We start from the raw sequence: 24,511 nt of genomic DNA on the forward strand, positions 1-24,511 counted from the left end.
CATCAGCAGTGCTGGGAAACTAAACTAAGTGCTCATTTTTCCAGGCCACGACCCCAGAGTTATAAGAGCTAATAGCCCCAGCCTGGGATTTCTGAAATAGTCAAAGAGATTCAGACACTGAATCAAGCCCACTGTCTGGGACCTGCACACCCAAATCCCTGGGGTTGCTTAGAGCATCCCTGCAGATGCAGGGTGCCACTGCACTGGGGGCCACCCAGGTTCTTCTCAGAGAGCCCCTGCTTTTTGCACAGGATGCGCAGCATCAGTTTCCACCTGCAGTATCACTCACAGCCTGGGACAGGGGTTTAGAGTAGGTGACTTCTCAAGGCTCGTCAAATCACGTTTCCTAGGATCCTCTGACAAGTTCTTTCCTCAGTTGCAAGCTCAGGAAGAAACCTGCTTTTCAGAGTTACCTTTGCTCATTGCAAAGTCCAGGGGAGTCCAAGACAGATGGTTCATCCTTGCACAGTGCATTTCTTTGAGGCAGAATCACTTTCTGGAGCTACACGTCAATGTAGACATGAAAGCAATGAGTATCTGTCTGCTGTTTGCAACCTTCTCCACTTCCCCTGCTCATGCAGGAACATGAATAAAGTACTTTAAAAGTCCACAGGGTCTCGATCACCGATTTCTGTCACCAAGACTTGCTCCCGCTTAGTAGACAGGGAAGGATGTCGCAAAGGGTCATTCACCATTTAATAGGCTGAGAACCAAAATCTGCCCTGCGTGTGTGCAAGGCAACAGGAAGAAAAGTGACAAAACAAAAGCATTGACGGACCCATTGTGCATGTGCGTGCGGGCGTGTGTGTATGTTATTAGCTTCGTCTGGCCGCATTTGAAACACTTTTGTCAGCACCTAAAGGAACCACTTCTGAATTTAATGTAGCCAAACGGAATGAATTGCAGCCTGGAGAAAAGGGTGATCTATGTCTGACTTCTTTTCAGTGCTTACATGACTTCAATGAGCCAGATGCTTGTTTGTAAGTAATTACAGTTACTTTACAAGAAACTTTTTGTCGAGTTTGTTTTTAAAATCCAGATTTTAAACTCAATCTTAGGAAAGGCATGGATTTTTTAATGTCCTCAGTGCTCTCCTCCTGGCATGTCAGCTGGGATTTTACACCAGAAGTGAAACCTTCTACTCAGGCAGGGCAAATTAATCAGAACACTGAATATTCCTGAAGAAAGAGCTTATACAGGGAAAAGAAAATGAACCAGATCAACCCATACTGACCTCAGCAGTAATATCCAGCTGCCCCAGTTCAAAAGAGCAGTGACAAATGCATTCAGGTGAATGGCTGGCCTGGCCTCAGTGCAAATAAACCTGAGCAAACTCTGCATGTCTGAGTAGTGCGTGCAAAATTCACTGTGGCTTTACCAATTGCCCGCGCAATGCGAACTGCCACTCTTCCCTCCAAGGGCACGTGGCGAGGGTCTCTCACCTCTATTCCAAGCCATGTACCCACAAAAAAAGCCAGGGAGAAGAGCACAAGTAGCAGGCAAGAAGGGTCTTGCAAAACAGAGATGGAGCTGTTCATCCTTCCAGGAAAGGAGCAAGAGCAGTGGAGAATGTGGGCTGTCTCCCTGCTCCCTCCTGCACGGCTCCATGATGGCTACTTCATCACCATCAAGTGCTTCAGCCAAATCCTCTGCCTTTAGTTGCAAGAGTTTACTGACACAGGTGAGTTTTTCTTCACAAGTGCCTTTGACAGAGTAGATGAAACTCTGCTACATCTGGCTGTTTGCAGGAGTTATGTTGGTCAAAAGTGATTTGCTGTGAAGTAGCAAAGATCTCCATGCTCTGACAATGTCCCAGCAGTTCCTAACTCATCTGCAGAGCTTTCCTCTGCTGCCTTCGAGGGCCATCCAGCCCCGTGACACAGACAGCATACCCTGCTCTCCACTCAGGGACCAACCCGGGGTCACTGGTACCAACTGGGACAAGGGGGGAGGAGGAAATACAGTGAGGACTGGAGAGGGACCTTTCTCTCTATCTTAGGAAAGGGTTTTCTAGGACCACCCCTACTGTCTTTCTGCTCAGAACGTATCATTTCCCCATGGGATATCTTGGTTGTTCATGTGATGACAGCATTTCACCATGTCTGATTTTTATGTTATCTGGATTGTTTGTGCTGACACAAGATAAGGTGAAGTGGGGACGTCGCTGTTTCGTGCGGTGTGGGCTGCGCTGTATTTTCCTCTTGGTTTAGGCCAGGCTGGGCTTGATTTCCCAAGATCCCAAAGTGAATACATCCTGCCTGATTGCAGCCCTTCCTTTCTCAGAAATCATCCTGTGGAATAAGCCCTGAACAAAGTGTTTCCTCTTTCCCCTTTAACCCTTTTCCTTCCACCTAAGTGCTTTATGACCCAAGGCCTGCTCCAGAAGGCATGGATTCAGTGGGATTCCCTCCTCCTGCCCACTCGGAGGCTGTCAAAAGCCCAAAATGACAGCACTGGAGTGCCAGAAGCAAGCAAGTCACCTGCAATTTCACACCTGCCATCGCTGCTTTCATGGCAGCTGGCGAGGCGAGAAGTTGATGAAGGTCCCACTTGGCCCAGGCTGAAAGTCAAAGCAACTGTTGGACTTTTCAGAGAATGTCCTTCCCTGAAGTAGGGAGGCAGGTAGAAAAACCTGCTGGCAGCTGCCCGGGGGCATCTGCTTCCTTGCTGAGGAAGTATTTGTGCTTTTTGCATGCTGTCCTGTTCTTGGCAGCAGCTTTCCTGAGCTGGAAAAAGCATTGGCCATCATCAGCTGTGGATACTCTTTTTGGGCTGTGGATTTCTTTCTCACCACTGGAGCCACAGCTGACCTGTGTTGGCCAAGTCTACCTCCCTTCTAGGTGAGATTTAATAGGGCCAGGTGAGTAGCAATAACCATCCAGCAGGTTTTAGCTCCACTGGTCAAATCTAACCTGTAATTTTGCTTATTTCTCCCTAAAGGTGTGTATAAGAGAGGGCATAAACTAGGGAGCTCCATAGTACAACTGTGTAAATGTTTTGACAGGCTGAGCTCTGATGCCTGCTTTTATGCCCTCCATGAAGCTTCTGCTGCCCACTACCAACAGGAGGATGTCCTGCCTGTCCACGGGCACGCCCGTGCGGTATTTCTCATTTGATACGAGTTATGGCTCCCGGGGAGTAGCGATCTTGTGGACCTTTCTGGCCCTGACCAAGAGTTCACCACGGCCACTTGCTCCTCTAGATCTACAGGCTGAATTTCCCTCACCAAATACCCACGACCAACCACACATTAGTTCCGTGCTCAAGCCCGGAGGAGGGAGCGGGCCCCTTGCAAGAACCAAAGGAATTCAAACAGGAACAAGACTCAGGACAGAAACCAGACTCACAGAGGCTTGAGTACGTTGCAGTCTGGCCTCCTGGCCCCAATACCCTCTGACAGCTCCCAGAGCAGGAGCTGAGCAGGTTAGTGATCTGATCACGACACCGACTCCTGCAGGAGCTGCTGCTTCAAAGTCCCTGCTGTGCTGCCAGTCCTCAGCAAAGCACGCAAGGAGCTGCAAAGAGGCGCAGTCTCCAGGGCCTGTAGCAGTGACTTATCTTCGTAAGTGAAGAACTGCTGGCCAAATGCTGGGTCCAGTCCAACCCTTGAAAACTGGAGCTCTGCAAGGCAACTTCAGCCAGGCCCTGGTAAATGACTGCTTGTTTGATGGCTAATTGCTTCTGAAAACAGAAGGCACAAACCCAATCTGGGCAGGTCTTATACTGTCCGTATCACCAAGGGCCACAGAAACACCCACCTGAAATCAAACACTACCAGTCTGTTTGAGACTTTAAGTGAAATTTTGTTTCCAAGTCCCCTTCTGTCGGACTGCAGGTGTAAAAAAGCTAAAGCCACACGGGTAGCTTGGTTCATCAGGAATGTGTTAAGTTATGCCACAAAAACCATCCCCTTGCCAAGCAGCAAACATGCAGTGCTGCGAAAGGACATGCGTGCCTTCTAGTTAATGTCACCTTCACAGCTTCTATAGGTCACGGCACAAGCTCCGAAATAAGATGCCAGGCAAACACAGATCCCATTCCGAACAATGCGACAGACCCAGGGAGAGCTGAAGAATTTAAGGGAAATGGAACAACAGGAAATAAGGAAAGTCCCTCCAGCAAAAACCCTGTGGCCCTTCAGTGGTCGCACAGCACTGTACCATATAGAGGAGCAATACAATGGAGTTACTAAATGACCGCCTGGCAGCAAGTATTCCCATGGCCATTCTTGCCAGCATGGGAACTATACAGATCACCAACAACAGAAGAGCTGTGTTCACAGGCACTGAGACAAACACATCCACTGCAAATAAAATTACTTCCTGAAGATCCTAAAGGCCTGGACGTACCATGCCATCATAACTGGTAAGTCATATCCTGAAGCAGGAAAAAACAGTGCCAGGAGAGCACCAAGAATCAAGCAACCTGGACAAGGACAGGCTAGGGTTTTGCCTGTGCCCTGGACTAACATTATGTGGATCGATGTAACCTGTAAGTCACTGCAAGGGAGGAGATCCCCTTCAGGGGGTCTCTGTCTGGCCTAGGGGAGGTTGTGGCTGCCCCATCCCTGGAGGTGTTCAAGGCCAGGCTGGATGGGGCTTCGAGCAGCCTGGTCTAGTGGGAGGTGTCCCTGCCCAGGGCAGGGGGGTTGGAACTAGATGATCTTTAAGGTCACTTCCAACCCAAACCATTCTATGATTCTATTCTATGACTCTACATATGGGAGAGATAGAGGACTAAGCCCACCCAAATAGGGTTTCACTCCTCTGCCTGTAGAAGTCACAAGGGATGAAGGCTTGGAGAAACAGAGGGGAAAATTTTATAATCCCTTTTCTGGCAATAAAGCCCCTGTAAGATCCCAGGGAAAGCTGCTAGAAGCACCACCTCTGCCCAGGAAAGGAGTAGCTGGGCCGCCCTGACTGCAGCAGGGTGGGAGCCATACTGGCCTGAGCAGCTCTCTCCAGAGGATGCTACAGGGCCATGCACATAGAGGACAGCAACAAGGACAGGCTGGGGGACTCATGTGGAGGTTTAGCTCTCAAAACAGCTCCTGCAGGGATTCAGAGCAGGGCGTTTCGGGCTAATCTCTACGTCCCCTCAGGGAACCTGAAGGATTACTGCTCTACATCTGCTCACAGGGTTGGGCCCCACCTTGTCAAGGCGGGGGAAGCGCTGACAGCCGCTCTCAGTTCATTAATCGGTTTGGAATAAACAGCAATGGGCCCTGTCCACTGCGGCACAGCACCTCTTAATTGACTCCCTTGCTCACAGGCCTGATGTCTTCTCTTGAGCATTGCCTAGAGCACAAATGCATCTCATGGTTTATCATCAAGGGCTGGCTCCTGGAAGCAGAGAGCTACAGTGTGGCTTCCTTGGCTATGTCAGGTGTTGGGGAAGGGTAGCCAACAAGAGTGTCTGGACACCATTGGTACCTAGCCAGCACTAGCCCATGGCTACAGCCCAAGGCAGGGTGGGAGTAGAGGTCCCTAGACAGCAGTCACCACTAATCCCCAGAGCTGTGCTTTCACCTGTTAGCCCATGGTCTCCCACAATCTGCTAACTTCCCAGCACAAAGGGCTGCAAAAGACCTGCGTGGGCTTACGGGTTTGTGCTGTTAACTATTCACCAAGATCACCTACTTGCTTCTCTTTCTGCTCTTCTCTCCCTCCTGAGCATGCCTCTGAAAAGCTCACTGCTGGTCCAGGCACCTGCTGTAGGGGACACATCACTGAGACTTCCTCCTTCCTTTCAGGACTGGGGATGCCGGTTTGGGATCCAGCTCTGGCTGTTCTAGCTCCCAGGCAACCACTGCCATCTGCTGGCTACTCTTTCCTTGACGGCTATGAAAATATGGAAAGCTAAATGAGGGACAGCCTTGCTATTTAGCCAGTTTTCCCCCAACCCCTCACATTCTGCTACTGAAACCATATCGACAGGGCTGACCCAAATCATTTAAATGATGTACGTTTCCAAAAAGGGAGCATTACATTTCAAACACTTTATTAAATACTGTTACAAATAGGACAATACATATCAGATGCTAAGTCAGAGATTCTTAATTTATGATTATAACTTAAACATAACTTAAGAAAGACTCTCATTTATAGTCAAAGCTTTAACAGCTTGATAAATCATACTTGCAATACACACATAAATCTCACAAATTTCATAGTATTTGTAAATAATATGCAGGCATGAAATCCTTACAAACACCTCTGAATTATTTTGAAGTTACTTAGGCCCAGATCAATGGCCACAGACCTACTCAGGAACAGGTATTTTACAATAGTTTACAGTTAACAGCAAAGAAATATCCACAGTAAAAATTTCACAATTAAATATTTATGTATACACCTGTATTACAGTGCATAATCCCACAGGGATGAGATCATTTCAGATCTACTTGCTGCATTCAGAAACCAGAGTACCTAGTATAAGCACTATGATTCCTAGTGCTATTAGAGAAAAAAAAAAAAAAAAAAAGACTTTAAAGTCCGTAAGCTTTCTGGGACATGCAGCAGAAACCCAAACAGTTGCCCATAACAGTACAGGCATATTTATTGACTGGGTCATCCTCTTAAAATGAACTGACTTCAACAATAAACCAGATCAATGGTTTCAAGGCTATTCAATTAATATTTTTCATCCCAATTATTCTGTTTCTGCAAGTATAACCCATATGTCTCCAGAGAAGACATCTCCAGCAGTGTAGTAAGTGATGTGAAATAATGCATGTCTTCACCTCACCTAGGTACCTTTGAGTAGACCAGAGGAGAAACCAGCCTCCTCTTTAGGCAGCAGCTTACTATTTGCCCACCATCTGGACAAGAGATGGCAAGCTCCCAGTTATGATAACTACATGACTGAATGTAGACAGTATTTTGCCAGAAGGCCAGAGTTTCACTCTCTGCTTGTCTTCAATGGAAATACCAGGCAGCTTGAGTTCAAAATTTCTGAGCAATACACAAGGCCAATCATATTGTCAGCAAGAGGTAAAAACATCTGGACAGCTGCTGATTTGCATGCAGTTTCATTCTCCGGGAAGTCTCAGAGACATAAGTAAAGATGGCTTCAATTCCTGCAGAGAGAAAAAAATTCCTCTATAAATTGGAAAATTGGCATAGATTTGTATTTGCTCTCATTTCAGAGGAATTTGTATGCAGGAGGTAGCAAAAATGCACAAAAGTGATCTTAATACTATATGCGGCTGGACAGAATGCTAAGCACAATGATCCTTAAGGAGCTGAATAACCATTTCAAAAGCAATAAATCCATCAGTCTTGTTAGGAACTTTCAAGCAATGCCAAGATGCATCTTAAGTACCTCAAAGCACATATTGCTATTTCAGCAATTGTATAGCAATAGCAATTAACAGCTCTGATAGCTGCACTTACAAATTCTCTTCCTTTTAATCACACAAGCAATCTCACGTGCTTACCTGAAACACGTGGAGTTAGACATTCTGGCCAGCACTTTGGAAGCTACCTTCAGTGGTTAGGCTCTGGCAGCTACTATAAAAAACAGAAATGAAAAGTACTTTAATGACAAATGGTTTATATCAAATGGATTTTAGCAAAGTGATTGCAGTGTTTTTCATACTGCTTTTTGAGACACAACTTACCTGGAAGGAGTAAATTTCTTTGCTACAAAAAGAATAAGAAAAGGTATTAGTATTTCAAGATGAAAGCCCCTCATGCAAACATTTTATTCTATTAAAAAACCTCTCATTTCTGAATATCTGATAAAAAGCCATTACCTAGCAATAAATCTCAGAGGCAGTTAATACTGCGTTATCATTAGCCCCATCTCAAATTCCGATTCACTTTCCCTGGCAGTAATTACTGATAAATAGAATGCTGTTCTTTTTCTTCTAATTCTTGTTTTCTAAACATTTGGGGTTTCCTATTTGTGATTTTCAAATATTCGTCCAAAATCCAAGCATGACATGCACACAGGCTTCTTGAAAATAATTTCAGAATTCGTTTAAGTATAGGAATTTTCACTTTTTCAAGCAGCATGGTATTGGGCTTTGGTGGTGGGTTTTTTTTTTCTCCACTGAAAATTTTTCAGGAAGGTGAATAAAACCAGTGGACCCAGTCCAATCGCTCACCTTTTCTTCGGAGACGTCTTGCAAGCCAAAGGAGGAATGATGCTGTGGACAACAGAGAAGCACTTGTGGCTGCTATGCCCACAGAGACATAGCTGACTAGTTCAGATGCTGAAAGGATGAAAAAATTTCAGTGAGATCAAAAGGCATGTGAGGTCTCTGAAGCCCTCTCTACTTCATCCTTTCCCTTGTGCCCTTCAAGAGGAATCAGAACTGAAGCTTGTAACCCTTAAGTTTTCTCTTGCCAAGACAGTACATGTCCTGTACACAAGACAAAATGCTGCATACTAAAAATTATTCCACCCATTGCCAAAGCAATGGCAAGGCAACAAGCTAGCTATACCAGGGTCTGTCTAACCTCTACCTCACATGACAATTTATGCTCCTCATTTTTCATGTTTCAGTTCATATTTTAATTCTCACTGTGCTGTCTTCCTCTTTGAGCAATCCTGTTGAGATCAATGAAATTATTCAAGGATCTAGATTCTGTTCAAGAAAATTAAGTGGAGTTGAGCTTTTAGGACCTCAAGCAAAAGCATTTCAGTGAGGCCAAGTATGTTCCCACTGAGGACCGCGACAGAGCTCTTACTGCCTTGAATAGGAAGGCAAGGCTGAGACTTCTGTCCTGTAAAATTACAGCCTTTGACAGAAAAGCTCTGTGAGGTCTTTTGACTGAGGTTGTTCTCCCAAGAAACTATCACACCAAATTAAGAAATCTATGAACTTTTCCTCTGAGAAACAGACTTATGAATGCAAATTTCCCCACAAGGTTCTGTTTCTCTAGAAAAGCTTTTTTTTTTCATTCATATGGAAAAAGCTCAACATGAGAAATATTTTAATTAAAAACAAACCATCCAACCCAAAATCAGGCTGTGGCTTTTGGTTTTGGAGAAGAAATCAACATTTTTCACCAAGACCTTTTAGGAATTTTTCCCCTATCTATTTTCAAAAAACATACTGAAAGATTTTGTTGGGTTTTAAAATAATTCATGGACTTTCCTAGAAGTACTAGCTCACTGGCTGATGTTACTTCCTCCACCCTTCCATACCTCATTTGACTAGAACCCCAGTGCCATCTCTCTGTGGCTAGTCACAGGTTAAATACCTTCACATGTGGGCAGACTAGCACTCCAGTTTCCTGAATGACCACACTCGAGAACATGAGAACCGTTGAGCTTCCATCCTTCTAAACAACTGAAGTGGCAGGCTGTGTTGTATGTGAAGTTCCCAGCACCATGTGAGCAATCCATAGAGCCTTTCTCAGGAGAGCTCAGTGGTTCACACTGTACAACTGAAATACAGAAAGAAATGGTTAAGTCATTAAGGACTTTCCTGTCTTTGGCCCTATTTTTTGCTCTAGCTGATGTACACTTTATTTTCAAATTCATTTGACTTAGGGATGGGAGCAGTTCACAGAGCCACGAGCAGGCATTCCTAAGGCAGGGCAAGTCACAGCTGAAAACATGAGGCAGCACAGAGTTTAGTTTGGAGCCAGGACCCGATAAGAATATGGCTTTCAGTGTGCTGTCCAGTGACAAGAAAACTGTATTTTTCAACCCAGTAAGTCTTACCTTTGCATTTTGGCACTGGCTCCGACCACTGTCCCTGTGCTGTGCACTCAATGCTGGAGGGACCATCCAGAACATAGCCCTCACTGCAGCGGAAATCACAACGTGAGCGATAGGTGAGATCTGAAGGAGCATGGTCACAGGTCACAAAGCCTTCTTCTGGCCAGGTTACAGCCTCACACCTCACAGCTGTAACACACAGATCACAACAGCAATCAGCACAGATGTCTCAGGAATTCAACACGCCAATGCTGACAACCCCAGGTGGTCAGGGGAGCAGGGATAAGGAAAGGTACCTGCACAGGATGGCTGCTGCCTGTCCCAGGCCCCAGAAGACCCACACTGCAGTGTGGCTGGTCCTGTCAGAACATATCCTTCCTCACAGGTGAACTCACAGGTGGTACCCCAGGTGAGCTCCACAGAGGGATGGGAGCAGTTCACAGCACCATGAGCAGGCATTTCTAAGGCAGGACAGGTCACAGCTGAAAAGCAAGAGAGACAGCGCAGAGCTTAGCTTGGAGTGGGTTAAGATAAACACTCTTTGAGCTGACAAGAGGACATGCCCTGCCTGGAGCTGTTCCCTACAGAGCCATAGTGCTTCCTTTCAGACCTAGCAGTTTCTCAGGAAACAGGGATTTCAGCATGTTGCACAGTGCAGCCTGAACCCTTAAACATGCACGCTATCTTGAGAATGGCTCCAGATTATACTCCACAAGCGGACTGGAGAAACAGACACTGGCTCCCATTTGGAGTGTAAGGAATAAAGACTTCCTGTCAGAACACTTAACTTCAAAAGCCTGTTATCATATGCGTTGGGGACACAGTTCCTGAGTGTTGCTTGTCACCCTGCACTGCTGTTTCCTCTTTAATACAGCAGGCTAAATGATCCCCATGTTGAGATCTGCTTATGAAAAGTCTTATAAACTCGCTGGGGATAACTGTTACTCCTTGACTACACTTGAATGAGGAAGTTTTTTCAGACTATTCAAACTACTTGAAGCTTTAATTGATTATTTCCAACCCAGTAAGTCTTACCTTTGCATTTTGGCACTGGCTCCGACCACTGTCCCTGTGCTGTGCACTCAATGCTGGAGGGACCATCCAGAACATAGCCCTCACTGCAGCGGAAATCACAACGTGAGCGATAGGTGAGATCTGAAGGAGCATGGTCACAGGTCACAAAGCCTTCTTCTGGCCAGGTTACAGCCTCACACCTCACAGCTGTAACAGATCACAACAGCAATCAGCACAGATGTCTCAGGAATTCAACACGCCAATGCTGACAACCCCAGGTGGTCAGGGGAGCAGGGGTAAGGAAAGGTACCTGCACAGGATGGCTGCTGCCTGTCCCAGGCCCCAGAAGACCCACACTGCAGTGTGGCTGGTCCTGTCAGAACATATCCTTCCTCACAGGTGAACTCACAGGTGGTACCCCAGGTGAGCTCCACAGAGGGATGGGAGCAGTTCACAGCACCATGAGCAGGCATTTCTAAGGCAGGACAGGTCACAGCTGAAAAGCAAGAGAGACAGCGCAGAGCTTAGCTTGGAACAAACCATAAAAAGTTTCTTTTCTTCCCTGAAACTTAGCAACATACCCACTAAATGGCAGCAGCTTTAGAATGGAGATCTACTGTGCTGCCATTTCAGAAAGCAGATAGGAGTGGAAAGATCTCAAAACGGAAGACTAACTCTTAAGGCAAGGCTATAAATTCATCTGCAGCTCATGACAGCAACTAGTTACAATCCAAACTTTTCCCATTCTTACTGCTGCTTGGTGATGTTTGATGCTTTTATTTGCTTCAAACAGCAGCTTATTCTAAGCCAAACGTCTCAAAAAATAATTCCTATAGTCAGGAGTAACTGGCCTGTTGTGAGAAGTCTCACAGCTAGATCAGCTCCATTCCCTGTTCCTTACTAAGAGGTGGAAAAGTCTTTCCATACAAGGAAATCTAGACCAGGGCCAGAACATTCATCCTGCTTATTTCATCCCTTCAGGAACCTGTGTGCTGCAATAAAATAGCACCTTCACCACATAATTAATTACAAACGAATGGGCCAGAACTTCAATTTGTACCTACTAACAGAGCAACGCTGAAGTTTAAAGAGCTATGTAGAAAGTTCATCTATCACTGCTTGAGAAGTTCACCTTTGCATGCTGCAAGGGGGGCAGACCAGGCCCCAGAAGAGGTACAGTATACAGAGTCCAGTGCGGTCAGTTCATAGCCTTCCTCACACTGAACTGTGCAGGATGAGTTGTAGCCGAAGTTCTCCAATGGATGGTTGCATTCAAGGTTCCCATGATCAGGTTTCTTTAGCGGATCACAACTCTCAACTTCAAAGAAACAGAAGGTGGTACACAGTTTCATTGGCTGAGCAGGTAAATCAACGAAGCAGACAAATTGAACACTGGCTAGCATGAACATCACCCTGGCTGAAAAGCAGGATGGAGTAATCTTACCAAACTCGCATTCAGGTCCATAGAATCCAGGGTTACAATGGCAGGTGTGATTGTTAATAGTCTCTACGCATTCTCCACGGCCACTGCAGAGAGATGGGTTGCAAGAAGCTGGGGAAAAAAAAAGAAGAAAAAAATACAGCAAATTATAAAAGAATCAGCAATGACCACTAACGAAGCCTGGTGAGTGCTTTATCTTTCTGGCATTAAACAAGCACTTTGTATAGCAAAAGAAAAGCAGGGTGTTTGGTACATAAGATTACCCTGTGATTTCACAGAAGCATTTCAGTAATCAACACCTTTGACAGACCAGCTCACAGTGAAAGGATTCTACTGGTGGGAAAACTCCATGACCAGTTGTTCTCAGATAGACATCTATTAGCAATATTTAAATTGCAAAAAGAACACTATACTATGGGGTAGGTAGAAATCCTCAACAGGTACATTCTTCATTAACTCACCACAGCTCTAATTTGGCTGATACTTGTCTTGGACCTTTTTTTTTTGACCTAGCCTTAGCCACCTCTACACAAAGTGCTTAATCTAATCCAGTGGTCTACAGTCAGCAGACAGATGCCTCCAAAAGAGCCATTCTTATCTAGCTGAGACATGCGCTTGAGAGTGGGATGAAAGTCACCAACTGGAAAAGCCTGTTTCTCTCCACTGATTATAGAAAAGATCTGGTGACTTGCTCATAAAAGATGTATAATATTCTGGGTGCTAAAAGCTAAGTGAGATCAATCCAGCTCTTAGAACAAAAACAACCTCAGCCCTGTAAGGATAAGTGTACAAGTGCTTACAGGGTCAGGTAGTTAATATGTAAGACTAGGTTGAACAAACAACTCATCCCACCATCTCATCTCCCTAGGGGCACACTAGAATGGTCTTTATCATACCGTACCTGTGTAGCACAAGGCGACCTTCTTTTTCTCACACTGCTCATCATTCCATTTGCCATCATCCTTCCCTCTTTTGATGTAGATTTCAACACAGTCCTCGTTGTTCCCTTTGCCATTTGGCTCACCTGAAGCCCAGTTTTTTGCCTCTTCTGTCAGTTCTTTGTTAGTTCCAACCCAGGTCCATACGTCATTAACTTTTCTGATTCCAATCCAGTAGTAACCCGGATTGAAGGGTAAGAAGTTATTGAGATAGTTGATTTCCTCCTTATTCTGAATGGCAACCATGTTAGTATACTTCTTTTTGCACCACAGCTCTGCTTCCCTGTAGGTCATGTTTGTGTCTGAATAATGGTATGTCCAACAATTTACTCCCTGCAGTATTGTAAGTCCTAGAATGAAAAGATGTCAAAAAGTTGGTGTCTGTCTTTTTCCCTCCTCTCTCTCTAGAAGAGGATATATAAAGCTCTATAAATATTGCAAACTTATCAATATCTGAAACTGCATAAAAAGTAGTGGCAATTATTTTATAAACAATTAACTCTCAAGCTTCAAAAGAGGCTATGTCTGATCACACAAAGCTTTGCAGACTTTGTAGCAAACTACAGGAGCCAATTATGTATTTGACAGGCAAGCAAGGAAACATGCCGCTGCAGTTAGAGGCTCTTCTCTGTGAACCTAGCCTCAAGCTAATTGGGTCAGGTTCAAAAATTCTGTTTAATTCTGAGCTCAAACAGAACAGGCACACCAACATTACCATCTGACTAGTTTTCTACAGTCGTACACACTTACCATAAGCAAGAAGAGACAGAAACCACAAGCAATTCATGTTTCTGGGATTTTTCTCTTCTCTTTATCTTTTAAGCAGACAGCTATGAAAGATCAAAGGAACACATTTGTAAAGAACAAATACTGACTTTTTACAATTCAATATAGAATACTGTAAATGCAATCTTTTCTACATACTTTTAAACCATTATTCTAAAGACTTAAGTAGTTTTCCATTTTTAAGAAATTATTCATTGCAAAACAGTTCTTAATATCAAGATGGCTTTTAAATGTAAGCAGCTTTTGAAGGACAAGAAAACAGAATTCCATCTGTCCAGTTTTCCTTTAGCTGAGCAATGAAACAGAATAGCACACGCCGTTTGTACTCACAGGTTGCAGTTGTGGTGTCCGGGTGGCAAAAGTCCTCTGCGATATTTCTCAGTGAGTGCTTTCCGTTGCTGAGTGGCTGAATACAGACTTCAAGTTCAGCTCCAAGTATCTGGACTGTGTAATCCCCTGCCTTTACTACGGCCTTTTATTCTCTCAACTGGCCTGTCCTCCACGCGACGGGAAATTCCGTGTGGAAAAAAAATATCTTGGAAAATCCCGGATCTGGCCCTCCCACACATTAAGCCTGACACTTCCCCTTGCCAAATCAACCCTCTCACAAAGACACACGGTGCTGACAAACTGCCAAGTGCTGCATTGCATAGTTTTACTGACAGAAACACACAATTCCAGGACATGAGGAGTTAGTTTGAATTAGCTGCATGAAGACGCAGATTCCAAGTTTTCACCTAGCATCATGTTTTGCACCAAGGATGTGCCGGTTCTTTTGGGATCTCAGTAAGAAAGGCATCAACACTCAAAGCTGGTTAACAAAGTTTGAGTAAAAGATAGAAACTGCAGCACTGGAGAAGCCCTTCCTTGTGGATAACAGCATGCTGCGCAGAGTTCTCATTTGTGGTAAGGTTTGCCAGCCCCAGGATTGCTAGTACTCTTCTAGAGTCTTGTTCACAATACAGATTCATCAACCTGGTAGCAGTCAAGCTTGATATGTGGACTTTGAAAAGTCCCTCGGACAATATGCTCCTTACCTCAATAGAGTTACAATTCCTGAACAGGTGCATATAATATTTCAGGTGGACAAGACAATACACTAGTCTCACACTGAAATCATGCACATTTATTGTGTGTACACTGATGAATTATACTACTGCAGAGAGCAGTCACAGGGTGTCCATGGTATGGAGACACACGCTTGAGAAATCACGGACGCTTTGATATAGTGGGTTGATAAGCAGTCACAGGCTACTCAGAGCACACTTGAGAAGGCAGTAACCGTGAGGATCACTGGCTCCTTGCACAATACTATGCTGGCTGCACCACTCCACTCCTTGATCCTCATATGCACCCTCACATGTATGCCACTTCAGTGATGAGCAACTTACCACTCTATGTGCAACAGTAGTTTTGGATATTCTCACTTAAGTATCCTTCTCGCCTCTGTTACAGGAGGTCTCACAAGTACTGTTGAGGGCTATAAGTAGGGAACGGGCATCCCAAGTAATAGACACATTAGCTCGGTTGTCAACCCTGTGCAAAGGCACAACACTAGAAGCTTGTCACGGAGTCCACATTCCCCAGCACTCCCAACCCTGGTTGACACAAAGTGGTATTATTCCTGCGCGCCTTGATCAGCCATGTCACCCCACCCCTTGCTCCATGTCCACTGAGGCACTTACTACGAAGACTCCACCAGACAGCCCAGTTGCCAAATTGGTATCCCAGACATAAGGACTCACCATTATGGGTGAGGTTTAACAAGGCTCAACATTCAAAGGACTCAACAAGGGTTGTCAGTGATAGAAGGACACAGGGTAGCACCCAATTCATACCTGTAGAGCATAGTTATAGTTTATACAGTGCATGTTGGAGCTCTTATGTTGGAGCCTCAGCCTGTTCTTACAGAATAAAGATTGGTAGCTCCTGGATACAAAGCTAAAATCTTAGCTGGCATCAATTAACAATTTTTTCCACAAAAAATATTTTCAAGTAGCCATACCTTAATAGATCTGCCCATCAAAGAAATCCATCACAGACAAGAGGATAAAGAGCATATTCTAAAACAGCCTCAGTTACTATCAAAATATGAGAGTTTACTAGAAATTGCAATAGTCCTAGAAAGCACGTCCGAGTCAGTTACTGAATGGAGTGAGGATTAAAAACAACATACTGAATATTTGTAGGGAGACGAACACTTTCTAGCAGGTGCGAACCAGCAAAGTTAGAAACACATACAAACCACCAAGAAACTCCGGAAAGTTGAGGTTAACTCTTGGCTATGTCACAGACTCATTCTGCAAGCCCAGGCCTGGGCCAGCCTCGCTCAGAACAACCAGATGTCCAGAGACTTACAGGGAGCATTGGATCAGGACTGCTATTTCTTTAGCTTCAGCTGTTCATCTGTAAATTGGGAGTGAAAACATTTCCTGTCTGCCAACTTTTCTCTGTGTTCTTCAGATTGTAAACCCTCCTAACAGAGGCTGGTATTTTCAATGCACCTGTAGAGTACTTCATGCAGCATGGCCTAAATTCACAGGGGTCCTGTAAATGTTCTCCTAATACAAACTAGTGAGTTTTGATAGGGCAGTCTTTTTTTTTTTTTCCCTAAAACCTTGCTCAGCTGTTAGAATTGTAGACGCGGGAACAGTTTATATCCTTCCTGGAGCCAGGAGGCAGAAAATCCGACACCTTTTCCTGGAGATTCACTTTTTCAAGTCATTTTATGAGCTTCCTACTGGTAAGTGTTCATCCTCATCGTGGCCAAAGCTCCGAAGTTGAGTGGGGAAAACTATCAGAATCACTTTGCCAGTGGAATCTCCGGAGGAAGGAAGACAGCATGTCACAGTTCACAATAGTCTTCCTTCACAGGGGCTGTATGAGACCTCTTGTCTGCAGCAGATAAAAAAACCACACAGAAAAAAACAGAACACCAAAGCCTAACAGCAATATGCCTGTAAAAACTCCAGCCTAAAAAAAGACTGCCTCTTTTTGTTGGCAGTATTCCCTTATGTATCACTGACATGGGGCTCTCTTTGGTTTTTCCCAGGGAATTCTGCTATCCACAGAATATATTTTTATCTTCTTTAAATGTAATGGAAGATAAATACAAATGCAAAATTTTTATAAAAAAAGAAAGCCTGAAAAGCATTTTCAAAAGCACCCAACTCAGAAGTTAAGATCTCTTTATTAAAAGTCAAAGGCACTTAAAAACTTCAATCCTGTTGTTCAGGAAGACTGGGATTCCTGTGAGCTAAAGCTCATACTGGATCCTAAGTTACATAGGTGTTTCAGTAAAAATACCTCTGATACAGTTACTTAGGTTGATCTGCAGATATTCAAACGAGAAATACCATCCAGCCGGCCTCTTAGCTGGTTTCCATGTTACTGATTTATTCTCTTCTCATTGTTATTTCACATTTGTGCTTTTTTAATTCGTTTGGCAATTGATTTGAGAATACAAGAGCCTGTTTTCTTGTGCTGTACTGAGCTGGGTGTAGTTGTCCACTCTCCTCTTGTGCTACACAAACACAGATATAGTTCCTTAAAATGAACCCAATTCCTCTCTGCCAGAAAAACGGGATACTCTAAACCTAAATTAAATCACATTTTTAGAAATGCTGAACACTTCTTATTCCCATACACTCCACACCTTCCTTTCCACAAGTGAAAGACTTTCCCCCCCCCCCCCCCAATGAATGGGAATACCCCTCCAGATCATCTCTGTTCCCTTAGAAACAGAGGAGCCTACCAAGGATTATCTACCAGCAACTAAGTTTCCAACTAAGTTGGAAGGTTTACTTGGTAGGACACTATGAGACATAAAAGGTAAGAAAAGAGTATATAAACACATTAGTAGTAAGAATAACAAAAACCACTGAGGTCTGCTATTTAAAGGACAGCAATTGACAGAGAACATGTCAAATTGCCATTTCTTTCCATACAAAGAAGAGTTAACAAATACTCACTGTAATAGTGTTACACATTGGGAAAAGAAAACAAGTCAGAGTATGGAGAGAGCGGAGTGAAGACTATTTAGATTAGTTACAGCCAATCAAGTTACTGTTTAAGGATCCAAACCCTCAGTAATTACGTTTGAGAGTATGGGGAAAGGTGTCAGAGCGCTGACGAAAAGCAAATATTGCCCCTCTCTATCTCGGAAAGGAAGATCAAGGTAATTAGAAGCCAGGCCTTCCACGTAATCACCTACAAAAGATACCAGAACCATACTGAAAATTTTTTAAAGAAAACAATTGAAAAATCATCAGAAGGTTACTATGCTGTCAAGAATAGCTGACATTGATATGATTGATTTTTTTTCTTGGCAGATCAATCTAGTTTGTACTTCAAGGCTGAGTGAGTAACAAAGAAACAATAGCATGCTACAGTTTGCTATGATTAAGACTTTTAATACTGTCCCATGAGACACTCTTATAAGCAAACAAGTGAAATAGTACTTAGTCAAAATTGCCATAAAATGAAGATGCAAAAGATGTAACCACTACTCAAAGGGCAGTTTTTCAAAGATCAGTCTCAGTCTGAGGACTATAGAAATGCGCCTTGCAAGGTCTTATCCTGAATTAACTTCAGCTAATTTAAGTTGGGTGGCAAATTATCATCTAAAATGCTTAGAAAATTTGCAGATGACACCAGGCTCTGATGAATTGCAAGAGTTCCAAAGGACAAATGTAGGACTTGAAGATTCAGATAAATTAGAGATGTGATCCAGAAGAAATGAGGACAAATCAATAGAAACAGACACAACAGTCTTAATCTAAAAAAGCCAAAAAACCAAACACCAACACAAACACACAACAAAAGAAAACAAACCCCCAAAAACATAGAAACAAAATGGGAAACTGCTGGCTAGGAAGGAGAATTGTAGAAAAGGAACTAGGAGTTATAGCAGATGACAAATTCAATATGGGTTAATGATTTGTTGTCATTTTTAAAAATAGGAAATGCTGTTGTTCTATGTAGGAATAGGAAAACGAAAATTATTTGAGACAAAATTTGCAATTATTCCATCCAATCTGCCATTGACAAATCTCCTCTGGTGTAATGCACCTAATCTTAAGTACCACAATTTTAGAAAGCTACAGGCAGACAAAATATAATCAAATACTGAGCACCACAGTCAATACATTATTTAGAATGAGATCAAAGTTTTATTCTCTTTTTGAAAAGAAACTAGGACCATCTTATACAATCATGACACCCTGCACTGTTTTTATAACAAAACCAAAAAGATTCTAAGATTTACTAATTTTCTTATGAACACCCACATTTTGTTTGCTTCCCTGAAAACATACATGAATGCTTGTCTGACTTTTAAGTGATCTAATCTTCCCAACTATCTGCTTTCCACAGATCACAGTTCAAGTAACACATGCTCAGAAAATGTGGCTCATGTGCAAACACCCAATGCATTTAACTGTTTTATGTAGAAATGGATGATAGAGGAAAGAAATCTATACAATCTACTAAAACCTAAAAGGTATTTTAGAGTACCTATGAGGCATGTAGATCAACAGTTCTTTATGTTCACTTGGGGCATAACAAGTAGTGGTTGGATTGATCTGTAGCAAAAAAGTTTTAAAGGAATTTTTTCTAAATAAGGAGGCCATGAAATGTGAGAACAGGAGTTTTGTAGAGTCCAGCCTTCTGTTGGAGATTTTTAAGTCTTGATTTGAGAAACATTTGTCAATACCTTTATCAATAGCTTATGAAAATGGGATGCAGTAGGAAATTATTTTAGATTATCTAAAGTTCTCTGTTGAACTTGATGAAATCACAAAAATACAAATACAGAATATGGTGAGATCTCAGGTAAGCAGAATATATATGTGTACCTATGGACATATAGAAAGAGACAGAGATTAATTTTCCATGTCTGTTTTAAAGAATGGTTCTTTACCTACATTATAAGATTATACCTCCATTTACATATTTCTAAGTCTTCTTTTTTAAATATTTTAATGATGCGTTTATGTCAACAGACAAAAATACAGAATTAAGTACCTTTGAATAATCCAGTTCCACCTCTCTTCTAGGAGCTATATTTGTCATTCCTAAATTAAAACACTTTGTAAGTATTTATATCAAAATAGTTTGTATAGCAGACATTTATCCCATGGCAAAGAGCTGTAGAACTACTTGAAATTTTGAAGTCATGGAAAAAAACCCATCTTCACCCACAGTAACACTCAGTAGAAAAGGAAGAGTAAGAGCTTTAGCCAGCCTTGAGGGGAAAAGGAGTTCTGGTGCCAGTAGTGAAGGTGTTTCCTGTTTGGAGAAGAGCTTGAAACACTAATTCTTTAGAAATTCAGAGACAAAAGGTCTAAGGCACAAGTTTTCCCCAAGGTCTAGATGGGAAGAAAAGATAATTTCCATAAAACGTACTCATCCCTAGGCCTCTGTGTCTCATTAAGTATAAGGCAGGCAATACAGAAGCCGGAATTTCTCAGGCTGCCCAAGTCAGTCTCCACTCTGTCTGGATTGAAACCTCAGGAGCCAGAAAATCTTATCTCCGCTTCTCATTTCGGGAACTCGCTGATGTGACTCAACTGCTCAATTTCCTCCAAAGAGGCAAAAATACACATTCAAGAATTTAACCTGAGGCCCAGGACCACTTGCACTGGCAAGGTGTGATTCAGTGCATTGAAACACGAAACAGAACAAAGGAGCAGAGGAAACAACTCGCACCTTGAGTTAAGAAAAAAGCGGGGCTGGTCTTAGCATTGTGCATACTTGGCTGTCTGCAGTTGCAGATGGAATTTGATTATTTTTAATTCTACTATTGCAGAGCTTGATTATTTCTAATTCCACTGTTGGAAATTATGGCAGAGAATCTCTTGAAGCCTCGCCACCCTTCACACACGTGTAAGAAAGAAGAACTACATAACCCATGCATAGACCCAGCACTGTTCATTTTACTGTCCAGGTCTGTTCCATAGACCCTTACTCTCAGCAGGTGAGATGTCCCAGATGTGCCACTGATGAGGTTGCCGGCTCCGAGGAAGAGAACAGTTACAGCTTTTGGCAAATGAGAGGAGTGAGAGGAAGTTTCAGGATTAGGAGATTAAGTAGGTGGTTGGTTCTGTGAAAGTGGTCATCACAAGAAATGTTTTTTGTTTTGCAAATTCTTTGCTTAGCTTCTGCCTAGCTCTGTTCCCAGAAAATATTGTTTTGACTTATTGGGTAGCATGTGAACTAACAGTAGCATGGAGTGCTGACACGACCTTCCATTCTCCATTTGCAGTATTATGAGGGATAGACTACAAAAAGGGCAGTAGCTTCACTTCCTTACTAATACACCTCACATAGTTTACGAACTCCAAGCTTCAGGTCTGTTATATTCAGTGCTTAAGTCAGTTTCAGGTAAATAATTTTTATACATCAATGGACACAATATTTAATGTGTTTGAGTACACAGCTAAAGCAAAGTTCAACAATAAATTTTTAATCATTAAATACAGCACCTTATAACTTCAATATTGTAATTTCTCACATTTCTCCATAAGTTTTCAGTCCAAACTGCCCACCCCAGAAGCTGTACTGCTCTAGCAAGAAATGTCTGCTAAGCAAGCTTTAGAGAAGGCCAGTACTTTTTTTTAGTCCTTTATTTTTTTACTAGGAAACAAGCCATAAATGAACTCTCCAAGTGTTATCTGCAGCAGATCATAAACCAGAGCGTCACATTTTTGAAGAATCTAGAAGTTTTGGATCATGTATCTTTGGTGCTTTGGTGATACTGACCTCTGTATTTAAAGCCAAGCCTCAGAGACTGTCATCACTGTCTGATAACATTTATAAAACCAAGAAGCAGAAAGGTCCATCACCAAACCTACTGGCATTCTATAGAATGAGGTCTTACCACTTGGTATCTGAAATCTTCAAAGCAGAAGACCAAAGTACAAGGAACAACTGCACAGCACTGAGAAGTTAAACCTGACCCACGAACAGCTGGCAAACACATATCATTCATGCTACTCATCACTTTTCTCAGTCAGTAGACCATGAGAGAACAGAAGTTCTTGAATTAAGTACTCTTTCAGAAGCATTCTAGCCACTCCACCACAAGTTTGCCACAACCATAAAGTCCATGAACTTCCAAGAAGTTTATTTCTATCAGCTGGACAAGTAATTGCTTTTTAGTACAGTTGTGTTTAACATAAAATCATTAGTGGAGGGTACTTTAGTTGATACATATAGTAGTTTTTTCAAGAACAAAGAAATTCATCACTAACATTGAAAGCAATGGTGTTATATGGCTCAATGTTACCATTTTCCAGACAAAAATCAGCATCACTAAGCTTTTTAAAGTTCCAATTAACTGGTGTCAAAATCATTAAGACTTTCCTTATTTCCTGGGCCTGAGAGCAATACTTTAACTTTCCAGTGAAGATTTTCCTCTTCTGCCACTTCTAGATTTCTTGACTCATCAGGAAGGGTGAGTCTGTCACCTACCCTGAAATTACTGCGCTTTCATATTTGAGCCTAAAAAGCAATCCACAAAGTCATTTTTCTCAAATGCAAAGCATGTGCCCTCCACCCCCTTGATAACTCTTCACTGGAAGGGTGAGTTGCAGGGAACAGGCTGCCCAGGGAAGCGGTTGAGTCACCATGCCTGGAGGTATTTAAAAGACATGTAGACATGGCACTTAAGGACATGGTTTAGTGGTGAACTTCGTAGTATGAGGGTAACGGTTGGACTCAATTATCTGAAGGGTCTTTTCCAACCTAAGCAATTGATTCTATATTTATCCTTCCTGGTGCATATTAGTTGGGGTTTTCCCTCTCATTTATCAGTAGGCATTTACTCATCTTCTGTAGCCACACATGACTGCAATCAGTAGCAGAGTCTGTTTATTTAGACCACAGGAGTCATAATCAGCAAAGATTACTTTCATAATAGGTATTGGATCAGCAGGAAGTGAAGGCATTGTCATTTATCATCTATAAAATAATACTGGGCTTGCACGCATCATTCTTATTTCAAGCAGTTAACAGTTCAGATTACTTGTACTTTTTCTAAGCAAAAAATGTTAGACTGGGTATATAAAACACAAAGCAGAAGCTACCCTACTGTCAAAACAAAATGAAAGATCCAGACTTATGCCTACCTGAAGTAAATTAGGAGTGCAGTTTGTCTATACCCTCTAGAGTCAAAGACAGACAAAGGTTTATCTAAAGGTTAAGTCAAAGGAGATCCACTCGCTGTTAACAACGAAAGCAAATATATTTGCTTACATGCTTAAAGCAATGAGAAAAGAATTCAGAACAAAACTGATGGTATTGTAATTTTTCATCTCTTATTCAGGTTATGCCATTAGCTACTACATAAACAAAATAAGAGTTAAACCACCAATTCTATGGTTTGCTTCTATCCCCTAAGGCAGGATTCAATTTTCTTCCCCTGAAATAAACAGTGTGGATGCCCTTTTAAAGGCATTTCCCTCACTTACTAGAGTATGTAATTTAGTAACATGGAGTAACAAGAATACATTCCTATGTATACCAAACACTGCTCCTTGACCACGGCACTCTCTGAATGCCAGCATTTGGGAAAGCAGCTTTTCATTCTTTTGCTCTGCATGTGATGTCCCTTCTCTCAGAGCAGAATTATTGCTGTAGCTAAACCAGTCCACAGACAAGAATATTAGTAGGTCACTACAAGAAATAGAAAGAATCTACTTTTTTTCCTTCAATTTATATCCAGAATTCTGCAAGTAAGACTTCATATAATTACTTTTCCCATCCATCTTTTCTTCTTCATTCTGATTTTTACCTAGGGAACTGTACTCCCAACGCTGTGACTAAGGAGGGACGTACGGTTTCCTCATATCTCCGTTCCATGAATACAAATGCATCTTGAAGAAAAATGGCTGCAGCTGGAAGGCCCTTATAGTCAGGATGTTACAGACCCCACAGAAGTGAACTCTGATCAATTAAACAACTCTTTCACACTGTTCATCTCTACAGACCACAAAGTAACAGCTGGGACTCTGGAATCATCACCTGCATGTGATGCTTTCATCGTGCCCCCAACATATGCTGTAAGGCATGGACAGACAACCAAAGGACAGCAGAGCCCTGAAAAACAAACCCAGCAGATTGGTTTCATTGACCAAGGTAATTCTAGGGTGGAAAGCATGTGTTCAGTACTTCAAAGTGGGTTAGACCAGCAATCCTATGACAGGTGGGTGATATTTATGGCCATTAAGAAGAAGAGCCAGGAGAATGACGCTTCTTCCTAGTAGGAACCTCTAGACTGTCCAAACAGAAGAAATATTACATGAAGTCCCCTCTAAAGAAATACCTTCCCAGATGCCTATTAGAAATTTGTGTTTAAGTCTGGGGAAGAGGAAGTAGATAGGAAGGCTCAGAAAGGATGCGATGGACTCTCTGTACCAGAGAAGTAAAGAAGGTGATCAGAAGTTTTCTGTATGTAAAATGATAAAGTTGATATAAAACCCCGAATGGATACAAACCATCTGTGAGTAAACGTAGAATGGAAATTAGGAGGAAGTTTTTAGCCAGCAGAGCAATGGGGTTATAAAACAGCCTTCTATGAGTAGCAGAACAAAAAAAACTTGTTTTTCGTGCAGATCTTGTTCAGTTTCTGAAAGGGATCATATGAGAGCATTATTCA

General features: G+C 42.6%; 1 protein-coding gene across 2 annotated transcripts; it reads right to left on the minus strand.

Annotated features, from left to right (window-relative positions):
* Positions 1–5,985: 5,985 nt before the first annotated feature.
* On the minus strand, positions 5,986–14,446 carry SELE (selectin E). Of its 2 annotated transcripts, XM_074597503.1 has the most exons (14): positions 14,185–14,446; positions 13,819–13,898; positions 13,032–13,418; positions 12,134–12,241; positions 11,822–12,007; positions 11,000–11,185; positions 10,711–10,896; positions 9,972–10,157; positions 9,679–9,864; positions 9,213–9,398; positions 8,111–8,218; positions 7,622–7,643; positions 7,439–7,511; positions 5,986–7,078 (listed from the first exon to the last, which is right to left on the minus strand). In XM_074597503.1, the coding sequence occupies exons 2-13, from the start codon at positions 13,853–13,855 to the stop codon at positions 7,454–7,456; spliced, it is 1,836 nt and encodes a 611-aa protein (XP_074453604.1). In that variant the 5' UTR covers positions 13,856–13,898; positions 14,185–14,446; the 3' UTR covers positions 5,986–7,078; positions 7,439–7,453. The 2 variants fall into 2 exon arrangements, with proteins under 2 accessions (XP_074453604.1, XP_074453603.1); XM_074597502.1 differs by having other exon boundaries at positions 11,822–12,241.
* Positions 14,447–24,511: the final 10,065 nt, after the last annotated feature.

Source organism: Larus michahellis, chromosome 8, assembly GCF_964199755.1.
Source record: "Larus michahellis chromosome 8, bLarMic1.1, whole genome shotgun sequence".
NCBI lineage: Eukaryota > Metazoa > Chordata > Aves > Charadriiformes > Laridae > Larus > Larus michahellis.

Coding starts and splice junctions, on each gene's coding strand:
- SELE (XM_074597502.1), bottom strand. CDS start 13,855: ATGAATTGCTTGTGGTTTCTGTCTCTTCTTGCTTATG. Junction 11,186..11,821: donor CCCCCTTGCAGCATGCAAAG/GTGAACTTCTCA, acceptor CTTGCTTTTCAG/CTGTGACCTGTCCTGCCTTA. Junction 9,399..9,678: donor GCCAGTGCCAAAATGCAAAG/GTAAGACTTACT, acceptor TCTGTATTTCAG/TTGTACAGTGTGAACCACTG.